General features: G+C 39.7%; 1 protein-coding gene across 2 annotated transcripts in view; it reads left to right on the forward strand.

Annotated features, from left to right (window-relative positions):
- The window catches only part of LOC119593664 (kinase suppressor of Ras 2-like), a gene marked incomplete in the record, with an annotated part of 30909 nt that overhangs the window by 12108 nt on the left and 17912 nt on the right, over positions 1-889 (forward strand). For both annotated transcript variants that reach the window (XM_037942613.1, XM_037942614.1), the window contains 2 exon segments: positions 1-219; positions 339-495. In XM_037942613.1, the coding sequence (XP_037798541.1) occupies positions 1-219; positions 339-495 (376 nt within the window).

Consider the following 889-nt stretch of genomic DNA (forward strand, 5'->3'; position numbering starts at 1 on the left):
CCAGCAACAAAGGGGCACCAGTCAGTCAACGTAGTAGTGATGACTCTTCCACTCCTTCCTCACCCCCTCCTCCTTTGTCCCTGGTTCCTCCACTAAGTCCTGGTGGGCCACTCCACACTTCCTCCACTCTTAACCTTCCTGGGAGTATCACGGTCTTCTCTGAGAAGCGATATACTCCTCCCCCAACTCCTAGTATTATCCCAAAGGGCAAGAGTTCAGGTATGGACTTGTGTAGAAAGACTAATAATTATATATTGAAGCAAAAACAAATGATAACCACTGGTATATAAAAGTAACTAGTCATATGACAAGTTAATGGACTGTCCAATTGCTTACAGGTGACAAGAAATTCCCAACAACACCTCCTCCTGGCAAGAAATACCAAACTGGCCTCTTAAATCCCCTGCAGCCATCTTTAGGTCGTTCCACATCACATGAGTCACAGCTTGCGCCAAGGGCTGAGGGTCATGAACAGCAGTCTTCAGCGCTTCTCAGGTAGTTAAGGAAACAAAGTCATGCCCTTGCTTGTGTATCGTCAAGAAGTTTTGTTCACTGTTAGAAGATAGTTTAGATATGTTTGATGATAGTGATCGTGGTGCTGTAGATTAATTTGTCAAATGCTGTTTGTTAATCTTATATCTGGAAGTATTCCCTCAAAACGGTAATACCAGGGTTCAGTGCTGATTATTAGAGGATTTTATAAAGTACTGAATGCATGATTTAGATACTTCAGATATGTGCATGTATTTATTGTAGTTAAATTGATGCCAGACCTATGATTAGTTATTATGCCACTGTGTAGTTTTTATTGTCATGTATTTATATGAGTATCTTTTGGGCAAATTCTTAAAAGTACTTTCTGAATATTATTCTTTATTTTTGAAAAAAT

The sequence above is a fragment of the Penaeus monodon genome, chromosome 32 (assembly GCF_015228065.2).
Source record: "Penaeus monodon isolate SGIC_2016 chromosome 32, NSTDA_Pmon_1, whole genome shotgun sequence".
Taxonomy (NCBI): domain Eukaryota; kingdom Metazoa; phylum Arthropoda; class Malacostraca; order Decapoda; family Penaeidae; genus Penaeus; species Penaeus monodon.